General features: G+C 37.8%; 1 protein-coding gene across 12 annotated transcripts in view; it reads left to right on the top strand.

Annotated features, from left to right (window-relative positions):
• LOC113058632 (MDS1 and EVI1 complex locus protein-like) overlaps positions 1 to 19,066 on the top strand; it is a 145,705-nt gene that overhangs the window by 104,688 nt on the left and 21,951 nt on the right. For 6 of the 12 annotated variants that reach the window (XM_026226703.1, XM_026226707.1, XM_026226702.1 and 3 more), the window contains exons 1-2: positions 13,873 to 14,692; positions 16,240 to 16,356. Coding sequence is in view for 1 of the 12 variants with exons in the window: in XM_026226709.1 (XP_026082494.1) it covers positions 16,240 to 16,356 (117 nt within the window). In the remaining 11 variants the exon portion in view is untranslated. Of the gene's footprint in view, positions 1 to 13,870; positions 14,693 to 16,239; positions 16,357 to 19,066 lie in introns of those variants that run through there. The other 6 variants (XM_026226705.1, XM_026226699.1, XM_026226701.1 and 3 more) reach the window with 4 other exon arrangements.

Genomic DNA, 19,066 nt, shown 5'->3' with positions numbered 1-19,066 from the left:
ATTAACATATAATACCATCACTGTCCCAATTTTTAACTGAATTACAGGAGTAAGCATTATTATGATGCCTATGAAACAGCATTGATTTCTAGAGCACATCGGATGTCTTTAAATGCTGGCTATATAGGCAGCTCTCTAGGTTTTAGGATAAGTCCTTGTGCAATGAATGGGTCAGAGATGTGTTTGTGTTTGAGTTTATGTGTGTGTGTGATTGTTATAGCAGACGTGCCCTGCTGTTTTATTTCTTTTGTAAAGCATCCAGTTCGCCCAGCGTTGAAGCAATGTTACATTTAAGTCTTTGCAGCGCTGCAGCTAAACCACAGGAATGCAGCTCTCTCCTTCCTCCTTACTCACTATCTCTTTCTCAGCCTGTTTTTCTCTCTAGCTCCTGTCTGTCCCCATCCCTGCAGTTAACCCTGGAAAAAAAGAAGCTGTCAAAGCAGTAACAGGAGCTTTCGGGTCTTTGTGCATGTCCAGTCAAATGAATCACACACGTGTTGGTCTTTTACCTGTCTGTCTCTCATTTGGGTCTTAGCTCTGGGCTCAGCTGGTTCCCGCTCCGGATGGTTTTCTTTCCTTCTAGGCACAGCGAACAGTCTGTTCCAGACGCCCAGAATCCATTTTCATGACACTCAGGAGAGATTTTGGATCACTAATCTTATCAAATTAGCTCACTGTTCTCCTGATAACAGATGTGTTGGGATTCACGTATTAGTGTCAGGCCTATATAAAGGATGTAACGGATTTATTTATGAAAATAAATAATATTATATTGAAAGACATTTTTTATGAATTAATGAATTAATTAATAAAAAAATTATACACACCATTTTAACAAGTATTATATTCAAAATAATTATTTATTTAAATTACATTTTAATAATAAATTATATAAAATGAATTCATTCTTTAATTAATAGGAACTTTGCACAGACCATGTTACCGTTAATAAGAGTTTTCCAAGAACTGCAAATGTCTCGGCTCATGGCTTAAAGTTAATGCACAAATACATAATCATGTTTTTTTTTTTTTTTTATATGCAATATTTAGGGCAAACTTTGACTATAAAGTCGGCAAACAAGTTTAATAACAATGTGCCGTAAGTTAAAGAAACTTTCACTTATCCGCAAAAGGAACTGCATTATGCCGTAATTGTAACAGTTATACTGTAATTTAGTCAAAAATCTGAAAATTTAAACCCAAATTTTTTTTGCAGTTTAAATAATTACCAAAATTACTAGTCATTAATGGGTTTTTTTTTTTTTTGGGGGGGGGGGGGGTAAAAATGGTATCAAAAACAGCCTGTTTATTGCTAAGAGTCTGAGACAGTTCTGGCTGTTTTGGTGCAAGACATCCTGACTAACTTAAACTCTACAATAATGCAACTTCAATATGCACTGATGCTTTTTTTTCAAACCCTGTTCTCTGTAAAACAGCTGCTGTCCTATCAAAGCAACAATTACTGAGTGCTCAGACTCGACACTGAATGTCTGACAACCCTGAGTGAACAGTGATAGATTGTGTGTGTGTGTGTGCGCGCACTGGGGATGGTAATGTCTTTAAGATGTCTGTTTGAGGGATTTGAGTTAATAATGTGGATTTACATGCATCATTTACTGATCATTCTCCCCAGATACAAATTCCATATTTCTCCATGGCTCATCATTATTTTGATATCAGCTCATCCACAGATATATATATATGACAGAAGTGAGACGGGGTCAGAGAGTTACATGAGGATGGAGGCTTTTTATCAGTCATTGTTTTTTATACTGAGCTAATGATACTTTTGATCTCCTTCACTTGAATCTGTCCTTCATACTAATATTTTAGATTTTCATGATTTAGTATGTTTATTAAATGTTTTCTGGTCCTGACAATGTAGTTAATTTTCAAACTGTCCACTTTTACCCGCGATTTTTTCTAGCTAATTTAATTTTTATGTTTGTTGGTCAAAAAGAGAGAGAGAGAGAGAGATTTTTTAGAAAGAAGACTTAAAGGTGCATTGCAAAAACAGCCTGTTTACTTCAGCGAGATAATGCATTATTGCATTTAGAAAGGTACTCACTTTTAAAACTGACCTGGATGTGCCCAGGTTTACTGAAAGGGTTTGTTTGTAAGTTAATTAAGCTTGATTAATGGTCTGTGTTTTTACTTTTGTGATATCTGTGATGACACAAAGCAGCGTTCAGCCTCGGCAGACTCAAAGATCACTTGCCGACACACTCTCTCATCAATCACACACACACCCACAGAGAGAGAGAGCTGTGTGCAGCCTTGTCAAGCTCCACAAACACTGAATAAGTGTTTATGTGATCACATGTGATGGGTCCCCTCTTAGTAACACACAGTGTCATCAATCACAGACACACACATAAACACATAACGTGCTCTCATATACTACCAGCCCAAAAATCTCACCATTTATATCTTTTGTCTCTCATTGTCTCCCTTTATAGCATCTTTCTCTTTTCATGAATATACATAATGTTTTTTGGCATGTTTTAAGGCCTTTTGGCCATTTTACTGTCAACATATCTCTTGTGTTTCTCTCTTTCTTTTTCTCTCTTTCATTCCCATCAGTTCCACATTTTCTGTATTTTTTTCCTTGCTCCTTCATTCTCATTTTCTCTCTCCTTCCTCTCTGCTTCTCTTTTTATGTGGAGTTGCCGTAGGCGGCATGGCTGGCCGGCGAGGGTCACCAGTGGGAATTCTGGGAGCTGAGGTTCCAGTCATCCATTACCCTGCTTGTTTCTCACTCTGGCAGCCCTGCGACAGGGTTCTATTAAGAGCTCTTACACACACACACACACACACACATACACACATATACTCATGCATTTGATCAGCGCTTAGATTACACTCTAAAAGCACTGGACACACACATCACACTGTGTCGCAGACAGCCTCAGGCTTCACGTGCATGTAATGACATCCAATATTCCACTGCAGTTTTCCTCACTATGCATGTATTTATATGTGAGTGTGTGTTCAGGTGCAGGGAATGTTTTTGTATGCTAAGCCTGACCTGAAAATGCAAAGCGGGGTTTAAAGAAAGCGGGAGAGAATATAGGAGTAACAATAAAAGTTTTTGTTTTGGTTGTTTGTTTGAGAAAATGAGTGGACAACTTAAAGTTACCAAGAAAAAAAAATCTACCTTTTTTATCTTTTGGGCTTATCTTACATGATTCATCAGGAAACAATTATGTTTTCAACTAGATTTTTTTACATTTCTGAAAAAAAATAAATAAATAAATAAAAAAGGATAGCTATGCAAAACCAGTTGCCATGATAGGGGGTTGTTGGTAAGTACGCATTAAATTGAAGTATAATGATTTCTATAAAAACTTAAAGCAGCACCGCTGTTTACAGCATTGATAATAATAAGAAATATTAAAAAAAAATCAGCTTTGCCATCACAGAACTAAATTACATCATAGAATATATTTAAACAGGAAAAAGTTATTTTAAATTGTAATAACATTCCACAATATTACTTTTTATTTTATTTTTGATCAAATAAATGCATAAAAAAAAACATCTTAACGACAAACAATACAAACAATAATGTGGCTAGATGTAAACGTTCTTCTATGAAGTTTTTGTCATTTTAGAATACCATTTAATGCTGTCTTTAAATGTTTACTGTTAAACGTATTACCATTTAAACATTAATTGTTCTGCTATTAATAGACAATCTTTCTCTTGACGTGACCCCCTCTAGCTTTTCTGTAAGAGTGCTATCATTAAATCCACATATGCATTCACACATATAGCACACACACATACACTGACAAACATTCGTATTTCATACAGACGAAAACCAAACACAATATTTCTTCTCCATGAATCCCTTTTGACCACAGAACACCTGGTCTTAAAGCCTGCGGTAAACTTTAAAGTGCTGTGGAGCTGCAGCATACAGTACATCATAAACCTGCGACCGGCAAACATAAGTACATTATAAACATGAGCCAAACCATACACACCTCACAGCTTCTCAGCCAAACACACACGGCTTTATAAACCTCTGACTCCTCTTTATTATGACATCATAAACATGAGCCCTACATCCAAACTCATGTATGTGTGTGTGTAGCTGTTCTTCTAGAATTTAAAAAAACCTGTGAAAGAAAGCAAAAGAATAAGGATGCAAGCAAAGAAGGAAGAAACAAAAGACATGAAGAAGGGAGGAAGACATAAGAATAGAAGAAAGGAAGGATGGAAGGAAAGAACTAAGAAAGAAATGAAGAAAGGAAGAAATAGGAGGGAAGGAAAGAAGAAAATGGTGTGTAGAAAAGTAAGGAAGGGAAAGGGGAATGAATGAGGACGTGAGTAAGGAAACAAGAACTTTCCTGAGGAAGGGAAGTGAGGGAGAAAGAAAAGGAAACAAGGAAAGAAGAATAAGGGAATATGGAAATAAGCAAGGAAAGAAGGAAAAGGGAAAGCATAAAGATGAAAGGAAAGAAGCTAAGAAAATAAGGAAGTATTTAAGGAAAGAATTAACTTCCTTGAAGGAAGGAAGTTAACGAAAAGAAAGCAAGGAAAGAATAAGGGAATATGGGGGGAAAAAAGCAAGGAAGGAAAGAATAAAGAAGGAAAGTGGAAAGAAGAAAGGTAAGAAATGAATGAAGGAAATGTAGCCATAAGAAAATAAGGATATATGGAAGGAAATAATAAACTTTCTTGAAGAAAGGAAGCAAAGTTAAAGAAAAAATAAAGAAATTAAAGAAGAAAAAGGGAGTACTGAAAGAAGTAAGCAAGTAAGGAAGGAAGGAAAAAAATAAACAAATGAATGAAGAAAGAAAGAACGTTATGAAATTGAACTTCCTTGAAGCTTTGGAGGGAGAAAAAAGAAAGAGGAAGCAAGGAAAGAATGAAAAGGGAGCAAGGAAGTGAGGAAAGAAATGAAGGAAAGGAGGCAGGAAGGAAGAAAGGAAAGAAGAAACAAAGAAGGAATGAATGAAACAAGGAAGAGATGGGAAGAATTAACAGCTAGAATGGAGAGAGAGAAGACAAGAAGAGAAAAAGAAAGTGAGGAAGAAAAGAAGGAAGGAAGAGGGAGGAAGAATTAACAGTTAGTATGGATGGATGGAAAGAAGACAGGAAAGAAAAAAGGAAGTGAGGAAGGAATGAAGACAGTAAAGAAAGAATGTGATAAGGAAGTACAAATGTTTAAGAATTAAAGTCACAATAGGAAAAAGAAAGGGACTCAAATTAAGAGAAAAGAAGATGGAGTGAAGGAAAGAGTGGGACAGTTAAAAGTGAGATGACAGCTCTCGTCAAACAAACAGATATTTAGTGTGAGCTCATCAGTCGAGCCGACACTCTGTGTACACACTCTCCACATCTTCATAATGAGGAACTTTCACTCTTTATAAACAGGATTATTCACAGATAGAGAGATGGAAAGAAGGGGGTCTCTGTGTATAACTGATCTGAGGAATGTTTTGGCAGATTTAGGCTTTTGGGGAGAAGGGAAGCTTAACACCAAGAAATATATGGATTTTTGTGAGATATTTTTGGAGACGTGCACTTTGGCTTGTGGTATGCTGTAATTTGATGGTGGTTTATTTGATGGTGATTTTGTTCTAATAAACATAAATAAAATGACTATATAATTAATTGTAATATATATATATATACTGTATATATGCACTACTGTTTCAAAAGTAAAATATTTTTTAAAGCAATTAATACTTTCATTCAGCAAGGATGCATTAATTTGATTAAAAGTGACAGTAAATTCATTTATAATTACAAAAGATTGTTTTTTTTTTTTTTATTCATCAAGGAATTCTGAAAACATTTCTCAGTTTCTATAAAAATACTGACATAGATAATAATAATAAGAAATGTTTCTTGAGTACCAAATCACAATATTAGAATGCTTTCTGATGGATCATGTCACAATGAAGACTTAAATAACTGCTAAAATTCGATTTTGTTATGACACGAATAAAATATATTAAAAATAAAAAAGTGTGTGTTAATGAGAAGAGAATGTGTGTGTAATCAGTAGCCATTTCCTGTCTCTCCATCTGTAGGGCCCCTCTCTCTCTCTTTGGCCTTTGTTTCAAACTCCCTCCCACAACTTTAGGGAAACTACCATCTTTGGTGTGGTCAGTGTGTTTGTATGTGTATAAGTGTGTGCCTATTTCTGTACTAATCGATATTTCAGGGTGCTGCAGATGTTGTTCATTCACCAGAGAAATATATCAGTGTTAGTTTATGTAAGGAGAGTGTGTTTATGTAAGGTTTGCTGAAGCTTCTTGCATTAGGACTTCATCACAGTGAAGACTATAGAGAAAGAGAGAGAGATGGAAAGAAAGAGCAGATGAAAGAGCTTTGGCATTGTGAGTAATGCAGAGAATGCGATGAAAGATGGATGAAGAGTTATGCCAAGAGAAAAGATGGAGGAGTGAAATAGTAGAGGGATGGAGAGATGACGAGCGACGAAAGAGGGAAATAAAGAGGGAGAGAGAGATGATCTAGTCATATCCCAATGGTGTTCCATCACCCCAAACTCACAATAAGCATCGATCCACCTGTACCTGTGTGTGTGTGTGTGTGTGACGCTCACCATTGTCTTATTCGCTCACACACACATGATTGATCACTGAATCAGTCTCTCCAACATTCAGCCATAAAAGCTATAACTGGCCCTCATAAAAGCAGATTTATCAGGCCAGGCCTGCACGGTGCCCGCACGCCGCCCAGAAGCATGTGACACCTCCATGATTGGGTTGGAATTGAGTAAACCTGCACTATTGAGCCCAATGTCTGACAAGTCAATCAGCTCCTGGTTCACACACACACACACACAGTCCAAAATATGAGAATGCAGTCTTCTAAAAGACTCTTTGTGTTTCTGCATACATTTAATATACAAACCAACTCATAGACGCAAACACATGTGGCCATTTGTGTCACAGCACTTTAGCATCTTGCTGGGTTAAATATATACCAACTCTAACCTAGCTCCCCTTTGAAGCTACTGAAAACCAGTGAAGCTCTAAATAGGAGTGACAAGTTAATTAGGCAGAGTTGTCTTTTTTTATCCCCTTTGAAATGTTGCATTCGGTTTGTTCTGCTTGCAATTAAACGAAAGGGTGTCCATTTCCTTTTAAACGCTCCTTAGATAAACTCCTTAGATAAAACTCCTCAGTAAAAGTTGCCCATGTGTAAAAGCCTATAGGAATCCAATCAGAGAAAAAGATCACAGGACTGGAGAGGAAATTGGGAAATTTACCTCTAAATCCTACAATGAGTATCACAAGCTAAGTAAGTGGAAATCAAAGAACATAATATTGCATTAATAGATTATGATTTACATTATCTGCACATAATCCCGTTTGGCTTTTGGAATGCCGGCATTCCATTTCTAAATGAAGCTTTTATTTGACAATCTTTAAGCACTCGTGATTTGTCGCCTTGTTTGACTTTTCCTCGCAATTAAAAAGGTGCAAACGCATTATGGTGGCAGGCCAAAATGAAAATTGTTGCCACGTGCCTGCTAGCACATCAGTAACACGTGTGTGCTCCGGTCTCCTCCAAAACACCTGCGTTTGCAGGAGGAGGAAAGAAATCAACTTTTTTTTTTTCAGCACTAATGACATCAGTTTAAAGGGTAGCGCTGAAACGATTGTGCCTCTTACATGCGTGATTATTAAAATGTAGACCTGACTGTTTTAATGGGCACCGTTGCTCCACGGGAATTTCATTTCCCGCTCGGTTTAAGCCACAGAGTGACGGCCTGTGGATGTAATGAGCCTTTTTTGTGGTATCTAATTTCCCTTTACGATAAAGGTGCATGTGAGTGTGTGCCTGTTCCTCCGCTGGTAAGCACACCAGATAGGCCTATAGCTCCAATATTAAATATGATGCTTTAAATTGGACACGGCGTACAGGAGAGCTTGCTGTTAGCTCTCAAGTGCATCACACATCAAAGGCTCTCAGACAGCACAATAAACGTAATAAATGTTCAACACCCACGCCTCGGATCTGAGGTGGTACGTTCCACTACTTTAGCATTAAAATAGTCTTTTAAAGATGATACCCAGGCTTTTAACCCTGTGAAGCCTGACATGTGAAATAATCTAAATGGAAGTTTATTGAACCTTTAGACAAAAGTTTGCATATGTGTTTTTTGATGAAGCTTTAATCATGCTTTTATGGCTCAAAAAGTATGATATAGAGAAGGCAGGCTATTTCAGGTTGCTTAATCTTGAAATATTACAAACAATATAAATGTTTTTCTTACACTTGTTTCATAAAATCTTTTGAAGATTTCACAGCAAAAAGACGTGTATATTTTGGACGTTTTTAGAATTATCCTAAACGGCCTTTTATTTGCTAAATAAAAAAGTATCATCTATCGATCAGAAGAAGGGATGTAGTGGATTGTGGACAACAGGTTTTTCAGCAAAGTTTTAATCATGTTAACGGTCCATAGAAATTTGGATATCAAATATGATGAAGTTGGCTTTATAGGGTTATCTAATTACCGTCCAAAGCACCGAGATGTCTGTCTATATGTGTGTATGTTTTACTGTGGTAAATGAAGTCGAAATTTCCAGTGTGTCCTGTTGAGTTTTAAGTACGCTTCTCCCTCCTCACTAATTTATGTTTTAAAAACGTTACCTCTGACACAGCTGCCGAGTTTATCGCACCCCACGGCCGGCATACATTCTGGGACATGTGTGTGTGTGGAAACGAAAGGGAAGTATCTGTGATTACCGCAGCCCCGTATCATAAACCCCTCCCTTCCCCCGTCCCCCCGAGGTGGCACATTCCAACGGTCGGCTGTGTGCCGCACGGTGCCAGAGGCCACACTTCAGGAGAGAGACTTCTCAACCCTGAAAATCAGCGGTGTAAATACAAGTCCAGCACTTCCCACCTATGTTTTTGAGAAGAAAAAAAATGCATCCCCCTGTGGCCCCTATAAGTCTCACGGTTTGAATAGTGCATTGTGCTGCAGACTACTGGTTCTGTTTTAGGCCGGCCTGTGTTATTGCGACCGAGTCACGTCTTGTCATTTCCGCTGTCAAAGCAATTAACTTCATGTTAGCCAGAGAACACAAACTATCTGTTTCGCACCCGCCCGTCTGGCGCAACGGGTCCCGCCACTTACACGAACCCGTTTCGTATCCAAAACATAAATTATGCTTGTAATAATTAATCCTCCTGAGAAGACCGCAACAACTTTTTAGTCTCTTAATGATGAATTGAAGATTTGTGATGTTGCAATAAAGTGGTGCATATTGCATTTAAACAATCAATCTGTGGTAGCTGTTTGTTCCACACGGCTGTTCTTCAAATATTAAGACTAAATTATTCAGCATGTAGGTGGAAGTTTTGGGAGCTCAGCCAGTTTTCTTTTCATTTGGATGTGTGTGTGCTTGGAGATGAAACATAGGCCCCTCGTTATGCATTCGGGCCCCAGGGCCCGCAGGGGACGAGACGGGTGAGACTGCACAGACGGGGCCGAGATGATGGGGTATTAATTCAACACAACCCACTCCTGAAATAGAGGGAAGAAACACTCTCTCTCTTCTCTTTCTTTGTGAACCTGGCAAATGAAAATAATCTTTAATTAGGAGTGAGCCAGAGACCGGGTGAGAGGGTAAACATGGCGCAGGCGCGACGGACTTAGCCAGGGCACTTCAGAGGAGGGGGCACACTGACCTCGTCCACATAAAGCTGTGATTTATGGCACGCAGGGCGCAGCAGCGGGGATGCCGTACCTCTCTCAGAGAACCAAATTACCGAGGTGGAGATTAACACACACACTACGGGCCTACTTCCAGATCCAAGGAAATTTTTATTTACATTTTTCCACTTTCATTTCCTCCCTTCTCTTTTAATGGTAATTGGTTGGTGTTAGGAAGGAGAGCTCTCAAAGCCCCTCAAGAGTGTTTTATTTAGGGATGCAGATGGAGAAGAGTGGTAGTTTTGTGTGGCACACATGCAATATTTTTTTAAATGTCAAAACATGTAGAATTGTACTGACAGATGTGCCACACTTAATAAATCGTCAAGTTTTGATATTATTTATTTGTTTTATGTTGACAACAATTTTTATTTTGTTTTTCAAAAGTAAAACGTAAAGAAAAAACAGTATTCATGTTGGTTTCATACATTAAAAAAAAGCATATATACTATAAACGTAGTTAATATTTAAGTTTCTTGTTATCACATTATGTTTAACATGGATTCCTGCATGGTGGATGCTTCACATTTTGATTTGGTTAATTTGGTTTATTTTTAAACAGAATAACTTCATTAGGAACTTCACTACTCAAGAAATAATAACAATTATTTATTTTTTCAGCCTTTTAATGACCCCCCCCCCCCATCTTTTTACTTTAAACCTAACAAAAAATATCAAGGTGACTTTTAATGCAGATACTGAAAACATTTTCATCATAGACAATGTGTTTGGAATTGTCCAAATTAATTGCTGTTTTGATGTACTTACTTGATTATTGCACCTTAATCATGTTATGCAAAATGCTATTAATGTTGTTAATGATGACATTATTATTGTTATATACAGTTCGATGGCTGTTTGAAATGTAAAGCTCTATCTAGCCACGTCAAGATCATTATGTAGCTGTTTTCATTAGATTTTCAAGCTATTAGAGGCAAACAAAAGATGACTAAGTGGTAAGGAGTCTCAGCCCCGGGCTCTAAATTGGTCAGTTGGAGCAGTTTTAAATGAGTTTTGGTTGAGCCCGTTGATTGAGTGGCCCCGCGTTTTAAATAAATAGCTGGTTGTGGAGTCCAGCGTCTGCAGGGAGGCGCGGTGCAGGCTTAATGCTGAATTTCGCTCCTGTCAATGGGAGGTCTATCTCGATGAATGGTTGAACTATTTCATGTGGATTTGGCTGCGATATTTTCTTTTTCTCTCGCCCCCTACCCCCTTCCCCTTTAGGATGTGCTGGAATGCATCTCTCGTACACAGTGTTTCCATTAGAGCGCGACTCCAGGGCTGAGGGAGACCGCGGGGAGCAGCTCCTTCCCGGCGTCAGTTTCTCGCCCATCTGGGATTCCCCTCCGCACAAGTTTAACTAACGTCTTAATGCGCGCAGTCCAGCGCTGGTGCACTGCAAATAAACAGATCCGAGCTGCAGCGCTGCCTGCCTGCCAAACTATTGCGTCTTGAAGAGGGGAACGGGGAATGCATAACTGCATCCAGACTTTAGCATATGCTGATTTTATGTAGCGAAACAAAACACAAAATGCAGCTTTAATGTGCTCCAAAATAAAAAATAAAATAACAACTTTAAAACACTTAATCAAAAATAATAATAATAATAAAATAAAAAGATTCAGTTTTAAAGTGTTATTCTGTTCAAAGTGTTTATGAATGAACATAAAACCCCAGACATTTAAAATCCTCTGATCAATGCATGTTTTAATAGTAGGCTTTCGGGTCAATGAAGTGACGCGTCTTTTCCTGATCTATTAGGTTAATTAAACACATTAAAATAAATGTAATTGGAAAGAGAGTGACTTCAGTAAAATTTGTATTTGATTATCATTGTGTTAAATGTAACTTTGATATTTATGTTGCGCTTAAAATCAAATGTGTTAGATGGTGTAACTGTCCAGTGATTTTCTTTTCTTTTTTTCTTTTCTTTTTTTTTTCTTTTTCTTTTCTTTTTTTTTTTGTTAGAAAAAAATGTTTGGTAGCTTGGTATAATCAATTATTATTTATCTAATAATAATCAGTAGACAATAGCAATTCTGTTTTAAAATGTTAGTTTCTTAAAACACGTCCATCAATTAAAACAAGTCACAGCCTATTAGTGTGGCATAAACGTGCAGGAGGCCACTTTGTTGTCATGTGACATGAAAACCATAAAATAGAGAGAACCTCTTTACACCCTCATGTCAAGTAGGCTATATTAAGTCATTTTTATATAGTAGACTATATAAGCTATCGCTTATATATTTTTATTTAAGTGTTATTCAAAGCTATTCATTACCTAAAAACCTAGGCTATTTGAAATTTATATTTATAAAAAATAAAAATAAAATTCATTTATTGAAATTTTGAAAATATTTTTTTTATTTATTTTTTTTTTATTGTTTTTTTACTTGTTACACCACCACATTTTAAGAGTCAAAGGTTAGCCTACACGATTACGAACATGGCACGTGTTTTAAACTTGATAATTTTAAAGGATTTCTCATAAAATCATCTCTGATATATTTAGCAAAATAGCATTGATCTACGTGCAGTAAGCTGTGACGTAGTTTAAACAAACACCTAAAAGAAAGAAATAAAATCTACTATCTAAATGACTTTTATTAAAGAGATTCATTATAGGGCCGGATTAAATTCAGTTTTATTGAATTCAACCATGTCTAAGCGTCGAGTTGCATTGTTAGGTCGTTTGGGCAATTTTTCTAGCAATACAACTGAATCTTTCATGTTCCATCTAGCAATTTGACGCCTTAATGTGTACGGCGTTGTGTGCAGCAATTTCGCAGCCGTGAAAAGAAATGACTCCCGGTCCCGGTAGCTCCACAGCTCCGCGCTTGACTGATGCGCTCCCCTCCAGAGAGAGAGAGAGCGCGCACGAGAGCGAGCGAGAGGCGGCCAGTTCTCTAAATAATACAGTCTCTAGACTCCTCGAATCTATCGAATTAAACATGTGTGCCCGTTCAAAATAATGCCTGCAGGTTTTCCCTACACATGTGACATTAAAGAACCTGTCAACAATGCAAAAAATGCAACTTCGTTCCTGAGGAAAGTGGAAAGTTTTCCTCCTGTTTTTAAACCCAGCTCACTACGCCATCTACCGGAGAGGCGCGAAGTGACGCTCCAGGAGTTGCCCCTGCCCCGTGGGCTCTCTTACCCCGTGTTACCCCTGCCTTGGTACAGATAGCACCGGCCCTTTTGTTTATCTGCTATCGCTTCCTTCTTTTCAGAACAATTCAGCTGAGGAGCCTCTATCACCAGCCTCCATCAGACCCCGGCGAGGCCAGGCAATCACTTTCCCAGATTACTTGTATTTAATACACAATGCATCATAAACCAAATCCCTCATCCTGACAGTGAGAAAATAGAACAGCTCATAGCTTGAGCTTTCCCAATTTATGGCTAAATTAAAAAGGCTTCCAACAATGGACAAGTCGAGGAATGGCAGGAAATCGATGCGCGGCGGACCGGGGTCTCTTTGCGGTTCTCAAGGAGCGCGGCTATGGGAATCTTTGACGAGGGCCGCCGTATTTACAACATGATTTTTCCTGTCCTTCCTCCGCTTCTGCCCTGCGATTTCATCAAAACAATGGACATTATCTGAACCTTGAGTTCAATGTCAAAGATAGGCCAGGGAGACATATTCATCTTCATCAGAGTCATTAGAGTCCCGTCAGTGGACTTGCGCTTCTTACATGCGCTGGACTCCAATATGAAGTCTCACTCTTAAAAATAAGGGCCTAGTGCAAAATGAGATCATTCAAGTTCTTAAGAAATTTTAAAAAATAAACAAATAAAGATTTATGTGATAAACCGCTTGATGAATCTTTACTTTTAAATATTGCGCTAAATTTAAAATATAAAAAATGCAAAACATAGGCTAAGTGAATAATAACCACATAGTGTAGAAAATGTATTGCACTAAAAACACCTTTAATTTTATGGAGCTGTTAAAATAGCAGGAAATTATTTTCCTGCTCATAATAAACTTTTTATTATTATTTTATTTTATTATTATTATTATTATTGTGAAATAATGCATTTGTTTCGTGTGAAGAGATGGGAGAGGATTTATTTCTCTTTGTATCAGTCGTGGGCTGTCTGGAGCAGGTGTATTGTGCATGAGGCGAGAAAGAAGACTAAAAAAAACTATTAGCCTATTTGGAAAGTTAAGGTAGCTCTGTTTGTGTACTAAAGCTAAACGCAAATGTTAGTTCTTAAATGAGTCGTAATGTTAATTGCACGTCATTTAGTTTTAAAGAAACAATAGTGTTACACCTCAGTGCACTTTCACTTGCACGCTCCCTCGATTTCATGTCCTTCCCCCGCGAGCAAACGCCGCTGATATCGTGATTACTGGATGGCTTCATTACAGCAGGGAAATTCGGGTCCAACCGCGAGCAGCCCCGTCCCGACCTCGCGCTGACCTCGCCTCACCGCGATCGTGGAGAAGCCTCGCGCAACTTCCGACCGTGGACACGCGAGACAGGTCCCCCCTCCTCTCCTCCTCCTCATCCTCCTCCTCCTTAGCGCATCTCCCTCGCTTGGGACAAGAGAGGATCCACTGGAACGGGACAGACAGAGACACTCCTACACGTTCAGATCACTGAAAGTGGACGATCCTTCAGTTCATGTTCACGCTCTTTCAGTCGCTATCCGATGCCAGGAAGAGGGACAGTCAATAAAACCGCCAGCCAGACCTACCGACACCTGGGCACTTTCAACGGAACGATTCGTGAAAGGACGGATTAAAGTTGGACAAAGTTTTTGTCCGCGGGGGAAATAAGCGTGTCGTCCGCTTGATAAGAGCAAAACGAGAGAGAGGCGGCGATTTTTTTTCTTCTTCTTCAGCAAGAGACACGGATACATGCCGCAAAACACAGCGGTCGCGTACGAGCTTCATTCGAGGCTGTTGTGAGTGTTTTTGGAGCAGTTTGATTTATTCATTCGTCCCAGTGAGAGTTCCGCGGAGTTTTTAAGGTAGGCGGTTTAAGTTCTTATATCAGAGTTTCTCTCGGACAAGGCGCGAGTTAATGGTCAGATAAAGTCCATTCATCCTTCACCTTTGAACTTGTTTAATTGTATTGAAACGAAGGGCTTTCGTTCTTTGCTCTGAAGCGGAACGCTTAAATGCAATGCGAGTCGCTAGATCTCCAGCTTTTTATTATTATTATTATTATTATTATTATTATTATTATTAATTTATTTGTCTAAAGATTTTGTAGGCTACTTTTGTAGTATTTGGGGGGGGGGGGGTCCTGAATAACTGATTTGTATTTACTTTTCAGTTGAAGCTTGTTTTCTGAGAAATGTTTCACGTTTTGTTTTTGTTTTAAACAATTGTGTAGCCTAGATCTTTTTTCTAAACGAAACGAATTTTGTTCAATGAAAGATGCATTCTCATGACAAGGAAAGTTATTACAGCTGACAAATGTGTTTTACGAGTTTAGTTTGCAGTAGCCTAGGCTAATACGTTTTTGTTTTTGTTTTTTGTTTTTTACAAAAACACATTGTTTTAAAAATATCTCTCTAGACACTTGTAACACACTTTTTCTACATAGATATGCACTTCCAGACAGTTAATTTTTTTATATTTATTTCAACACAAATTATATGTCTTTATATTTATTTAACGAGAGAGAGAGAGAGCTCGTGAGAGGATCAGTGTTGTTTGGGAGGGGCGAGTTTGCGCGCGGTGGATTTATTTGGCCTTAAACTGCATAAACTCAAACCCTAAATATTAAAGAAATGTTTAGTGCGCTCCATTTTCTCCGTTAATAACGTGTTTGTATTCGTTACCCTTCACGGAAAGAGCGAGAGGGAGTTTGTTGGGGCAGTAACGGTAGTTTGGCAGCTCTGTGAAAGATAAACCCGTTATTTTCGTTTCGAGAGTTTTGGCAGAAAACACAGCAAAATGTGAAGACTGTTACTGGGCAGACTGAAAGGCTGTGTCTTTCTTAAATATTTTTGACTTTGCAAAATCATTTTGATTGCATTCAGATCTGCAATTTAGACCCTTTTAAAGCTTTTCCATTTTACTTTTAAATGTATTGTAAAACCTTTAAATTGTATTCTATGGATATTTGCTGAAAAACTAAAGGCAGACTACTAACTACAAGGTAGTGAAAGTGTATGCATTTTATGTTTATTATTTTGTCAATTTCGCAAAACAATACTTAAAAAACAGCACTGTTGTGTTGATGTGTAAAACTTGAACAGATGCCAGGTAGTTGAGCCACTAGATGATGTTTAAGATGAAGTTAAGAAGAATTTTGTTTTGTTTGTGACATTCACTTGATGACTAAAAAGCAAAGCTGAAGAGGCTGTGAGTGAGGGAGAGAAGCAAAGTGTGCAAAGATGTTGTCAGTGTCTTAGAGAAAAGTGTGTGTGTGTGGATAATTTTGACTTATCTTTATCACTGTTTTCTAAGTCTAAGTGGGTGGCATGAGATTTTAGTCACTTCACAGTAATCGGTAAAAGTTGAAGATCAAAGACTGATCTCTCTCTCTCTTCTCTTTCTTTCTCAGGGTGAGCACACAGGTTTGGATGGGAACGTGTGTGATAGCTGGAGCTGGCTAAGGCACGTCCAGATCTCTCCATCCACCCACCAACACAACCTCACAGCCTGCCAGATACATGAGCAGGTACGTGGAGAACACACACACACACACACACACACACCCAGAGCACCTGCATGGCCAACATAATGAAGTGTTTAAAGGTGTTTCTGTTATCTTTAATAGCAGATTCCTTCTGCATTCTCGTTCTCGTTCTATGTGTGTCACTGTGTTTTGGTCTTTTGTATCTTAGCTGTAGCGTGAAGGACCACAGGCCAGGATCACACACACACCCACACACACTCTCTCAGTCAAGCATGATGATAATCACACATTTTGTATCTTTGCATTCGGATATGAGGGATGACAAATTCCTGAATCCTTATGGAGTGAAAGACAGTTGCGAAGAGACTCTCAAAGAGAGAGAGAGAGAGAGAGAGAGAGAAGGCTAAGAGAATGAGTCACATCCATAAATTCACAGCTTTTATTCACAGTATTTTACACACCACAAAATGTTACTGTTAACTTTTATTTTTTATTCTCTTCCTTAAAAGGCTGTACCAATTCTGTGAGGTTGTCATTTTGTGTGTTTAAAAGGCAGCTTTTTAAATGTAAAAATGTTATGTCCATATTTGAAGAGTAATTGGGTAGTCTAGTTGGATTAAAATAAACAGGATTAAATGGGTTTCTCTGAGATATATTAAACTGAGTTGAGTTGGTCTGAATTGAATTGAGATTAAATTGAGTTGAGAATCAGATGTACTGGATTTAACTGAGTTAAGTCAAATTGAGTTGGATTAAGATGAGCTGAGTTGAGCAGGATTCAACTGTTTTATTTAAGGTGAACTTTTTTGTTTTATTGAGTTGAGTTGGACTGAAATAAATTAATTTGAGGCAAACTGAGTTAAAATAGATTTGTTAAAGCAAAGTAGACCGGACTGGAATAAACTGAGATGAGGACTGGATCTAATTCAGACTGCATTGATCTGGACTCAAGCAGATTTAAATGGAGATCAGCTGGGTTGGACTGGGTTGAGTTGTGCTTTCTTGAACTACTTCTCAGCACGGCAAGCTAAATCTAACGAAACAATAATCATGTGATCAGTTCATGCCATCAGGATTATTTTGGAGATCCCAAATCGCAAAATAGGATATTCAGTGAACCCAGTCCTTATGAAATTAACTTACCGTTTGCCAGATAACAAAGAACTCTTGAAGCACCGGTCGGCCTTTTCAAGTGAAATGACGTATGTTGAGGATTGATTCAAATGTTAAACAGGCCAATTGTATTCTCCATATTCAACTTTGCAAATCCAAATGTTTCTCAATCTAAAGTGTGATTTTGATGTTTGATGAAAATAAAAAAGCAGGACTGAGTCTAGATCTTCTAAATATTTTACTTTTCTAAAAGAGAAACTAAAAGAGAGAGATAACCTGTTCAGACATAACTGTTCAACTATGGCACCTTGACATAACAAAGAGTTGGGCTTAGACTTTATGGTTTCCGGCAACCCACATGTTTTTATAATCACGCTGTACCTCCTTATAGCGACAAAACCTGAGGAGAGAGATACAAAAGACTGACCGTTATCAGTTTTCATAAAGAATAGATTTAGGCTGCGTGGAGATGTGTGAAAGAATGTGTTCATCTTTTTCCGGTCCCACTCTTTTTTGCACGAACAGCTTTCCTTAATTTATTCTTTAAGATATTATCTAGAACTGTAGGATGGATTTTGATCGTGTTGGATGTAAAGCTTAATTGTTGTTTTTTAAAACTGAGGGAAATAAGGAAAGATTCACGCTAGATTCAGCATCTTGATTTAGCTGTTTAACACTTAAAAGTTCTTTGTTAAATGTTACCTACAACAATTAGCATGAAGAAAATCCATGGCTGGACAGCTATTGATCAACTTGGACACAAGGAATGCTGATTGTCCGATTATTCCAGCTTATCTCTCGTCACCTTTACACTGGACCCGGGGAAGGGGAAAGGGGATTTCAGCGTGAGGCGTTGGTCTGTGTGAAAGTGTTTTTCATTCCTACAGTGCTGAACGAAGGATCTAATGGACCTGTTTATCAGGACATCAGTGCACTAACATCCGTTTCTCATAGACACTTAGACAATAGAGCCGAGCTATGTGAGTGTATGCGTGTGCGGTGCTTGTATATGAAGTGACCTCTCTTACTTGGAGAGGAAAGTCTTAGACTGTTTGCTTCAGTAATTGCAGAAGTCAAGGTAACGATTATCTAGTGCACTTCTCAGCGCCCTCAAAGTCAAGTGCAAGTGTTTGTGTATCTTAAAGTCTTGGAAAGAAAAGTCGTGATGATAAATGTTTGATTTGTCTCCTGTGGTTCAGTATGGGTCAAAATTGGCAAGGATCATATTGCTTCTCCATGTACATTGCGGTATGGGTCAGTGTGTTATTATAAGGCACTGAAAGTTAATACGTTTACAACCTTCACTTATCAATTAACATGAAACACAAGTACACTAACCAAAACCCCATCACCTAAAGAAAAGAAAAAAAAAGAAAATTGGATTAAATCTTTAAGGCATTTTTTTCTTTCATGGTGTGTGTATTTATGTATTTGCCTTTAGTATATTTACTGTTTATTTTTAATATGACATTTTATTACATTGTATTACATATTTTACTATTTTAATATTTATATATATGTATTTACATGCATATACTGTACTTCATTTAATTTTACTCTTGGAAACATACAGTAAGTGAGTGAGTAAGCGAGTATTATTTTTTATTTTGTTTTATTATTATTATTATTATTATTTCTT

Source organism: Carassius auratus, chromosome 40 (assembly GCF_003368295.1).
Source record: "Carassius auratus strain Wakin chromosome 40, ASM336829v1, whole genome shotgun sequence".
In the NCBI taxonomy this organism is placed as follows: Eukaryota; Metazoa; Chordata; class Actinopteri; order Cypriniformes; family Cyprinidae; genus Carassius; species Carassius auratus.
Note: the sequence above shows the minus strand (reverse complement) of the source record. Positions and strands in the feature narration are given on the sequence as shown.